Source organism: Branchiostoma lanceolatum, chromosome 4 (assembly GCF_035083965.1).
Source record: "Branchiostoma lanceolatum isolate klBraLanc5 chromosome 4, klBraLanc5.hap2, whole genome shotgun sequence".
Taxonomy (NCBI): Eukaryota; Metazoa; Chordata; class Leptocardii; order Amphioxiformes; family Branchiostomatidae; genus Branchiostoma; species Branchiostoma lanceolatum.
This window is the reverse complement of record NC_089725.1, coordinates 30993744-30997066: the sequence shown is the minus strand read 5'-3', so window position 1 is coordinate 30997066 and position 3323 is coordinate 30993744. Positions and strand designations below refer to the sequence as shown.

Genomic DNA, 3323 nt, shown 5'->3' with positions numbered 1-3323 from the left:
ACTAAGTTTGAATGTCGGACCAAAGACTAATCCAAACATGAGCTTTGATATGATCACAGAGAACAACAACCTACCTGAAGATGAATCGATGGACATCGATGGGGACTGCTTCGAACAAACAATGGACCAAGTTGTTGAAGCTATCAGACGACTTAAATTAGATTAATATACAGGGCGGTGACTTAAGGCTAGAAATGCACCCAATCTGTGCATTTTGCAACGATTGATATTGATCACATCAGGCACAATATTCTCATTTTTTAAATTTTAAAAGTACCCAATATTATGATCATGGACCGCGTTTGTGCTTGTCTCCGCACCGATTCCAATCCCCCATCAGGCAATCCCGCTGTCCCCTTAACACAAAGCAAGAAGGGTACACAGATGGATGGCATGAGCGACGGATCGAAGCCGAAACTCCAGATAGACGACGGGAATGGCGTGTTGAAAATCAGGTTTCCCATTGGGCAAAACGTCTTCGTCACCGTCGGTCGCTTCAACGGGAAGGCCGTGCTGTCCGTGCGGCAATTCTATCAGGCACATCCCGAACAGGAGGATGTGTGGGGGGCTTGTAAGAGAGGATTGGCCCTGATCCCCGATCAGTGATGGGCTCTAAGACGCGACTTGCCAGGTATGTCATCTACAAGGTTAGTGCTACATGCTGCAGTTCACCCTTGCCACCATGCCGACTTGGGACACCTACGGTACGCCATTGTGGAGGAGGAGACCCGGTCGTGGCCCTAAGCGAATTCTTCAGACCCCGTCCAGACTCAGTACCCAGAAGAGTCTTGCCTGGCAAGAAAGGGATCGACCTCAACCCACAGCAGTGGCAGACGATAGAGACCGTTGCTGGCAAGGTAGAGGTGGCCCTGCAAGTCGTCATCGAAGACAAGTCGTTCCTGAAAAGCGACCTCCAAACGAAGATTTCTAGTGACTGATAAAATTTTGTGACACGAATAAAGCCTCTCGTGGTTCAAATACGGGCAAAGATTAAATCAGAATGTTTGTTGTTTTTGTGGTGTAAATAACTAACCTTGTAGATATTACAGTCAGTAGGTAAGCCAAATGAGACAATTAAGTTGAGCTGAGAGAGACAGTGAGAGGGAGAGAGATGGATAGAGAGAGATAGGGACAATTGCATCTTCGTTTGCCGACACTTGCCTGCAAACCATATTCCATACGGATCTATTCACAACTTGTCTGGTTCTGATATCTACACACATATAACATTTGCTCGAAAGGTACCGAAGTCACAGCAACAGAACTACCAAAGCACATTACACTGTAGTATGTAGTGAGAAGGTTGGTATCCATTATTCAGGCTCGTTCAAAGGGCAGGGCTCCTCGGCATTAGCTTTGCTTTTTCTTCCACCCTGGCCTTCTCATAAGCGTTCTTTTCCTTTTGTTGTAATGGCGTAAAATAGATGACAATTCAATTTCCATCTAGATATACACGTGTCTATTACAAGTCCAAAGTTCCGATAGAAACTTAGAAAACATGTGTGCGCCATTTCAAACGGTCGCTAAACGTTCGCCTAAGACGTCATAGGTCCCCGGGGCTCTAAACACGCAGAAAAAAATGACCCTTTGCAATAGCTCAGCATCTTCGTTTGCCGACACTTGCCTGCAAACCATATTCCATACGGATCTATTCACAACTTATCTGGTTCTGATATCTACTCACATATAACATTCTCCAGAAAGGTACCGTAGTCATAGACACAGAACTGCCAAAGCGTATTACACTGGATCAAGTGTCGCCAGTAGTACACCTAAAGGGTCTACTGCACGCTGTCGTGGAGATCTTAGGCGGGACCCCGATTGTGGGTCTTGGAGAGCTCTGGCCTTCTCATAAGTTTTGCATAAGCTTGATAGAATCGTGTAATTTCAAAGAGTATATATATGAAAACCGAGAGATAAGAGATGATAAAGCCGTAACGGTTATGTTGTGGTTGCCGTCAAAAAAAGGCCCGTCTAAAAATAGTAAAACTGGTTAGATCTAGTTTTCTATAGATCCGGTTAGAACGAGTTTCTACCCAAAGCTTCTCGACCAATCAAAATGTAAGGAACTTGAATCCTGATATTTACATAAATTTGCATATCCTGAGCCTTATAAATAAGGCTGCAATGGTAATCTTACATTACTGACGGTCCTTCATTGCGAAAACATGTATATGGTGAGGTCCATAATCGAACTTCGTGTTGCCGACACCTGACTACATAGCATATTTCATACGGATCTATCCACAACTTCTCTAGTTGTGATATCCACACCCGTGCGGATATTAACACATAACCTTCTCAACAAGGGTACTGAAGTCACAGACACAACTACCATAGCACATTACTATGGATAAAGTTGTTAAAGCTTCAAAACGAAAGCGAATGCCTCCATACGATAAGGATTGTGAGCCGCCAGCCAAGAGGCGTCGACTAAGATTGAATGTCGGACCAAAGACTAATCCAAACATGAGCTTTAATATGATCACAGAGAACAACATCGTACCTGAAGATGAATCGATGGACATCGATGGGGACTGCTTCGAACAAACAATGGATCAAGTTGTTGAAGCTATCAGACGACTTAAATTAGATTAATATACAGGGCGGTGACTTAAGCCTAGAAATGCACCCAATCTGTACATTTTGCAACGGTTGATATCACATCAGGCACAATATTGTCATTTCTAAATTTCTAAACGCTCCGACACTTTTTCCTATTAGAGTAAAAAAAAAAACGTCTGGCGAAAATGTCATTGCTTGCTATTGACGGACTCAAAGAGAAATGCAGAACTCATCCACGCCCGACTCATTCGCCAACCACACAGATGTGTCTGACGGTGAGATCTGCCCCATCTGCCTCGACGAAATCGCATTCCGGGACGAAGTTTGGAACCACTGTCCACATGCAACAGCTCTGAATACCCACTCTTGCCACAAAGACTGCATAGTGGAGTGGTGCCGTACGTCCCCGACATGCCCTACCTGCAGGGTAAGAATAGAGTGTACCGACGGCGAACATGGCTGTCCTCGGGAAAACTTTGACTTCTACTTCTGATAGAGTGGCAAGCGAAAAGAGTGCAGGAGTCGTCATATCCACCACAGATGATACTACGTTGCACAGGTAGACGCCGTTCACGCCAGAGTTCGTGTGTCTGCATGGACGAAATCCGAGTGCGGGCAGGCAAAAGTTGCGCACGCGTACCGTATATGAAAGTAGGTTCAGACACCTTCAATTTAAACTTTCAGTCTGAATGTGAATTCGACCGCAAAGATGTGGCAGTCTTGTTCCATACAATGGAGAAAGGTATCGATGCAACGAG

At 44.9% G+C, this 3323-nt stretch overlaps 1 protein-coding gene across 1 annotated transcript; it reads left to right on the top strand.

Moving 5' to 3' along the window:
• Window positions 1-384: 384 nt before the first annotated feature.
• On the top strand, window positions 385-938 carry LOC136432060 (activated RNA polymerase II transcriptional coactivator p15-like). The gene is made up of 2 exons (XM_066423078.1): window positions 385-571; window positions 769-938. The coding sequence occupies exons 1-2, from the start codon at window positions 385-387 to the stop codon at window positions 936-938; spliced, it is 357 nt and encodes a 118-aa protein (XP_066279175.1).
• The last annotated feature ends 2385 nt before the right edge of the window (window positions 939-3323 follow it).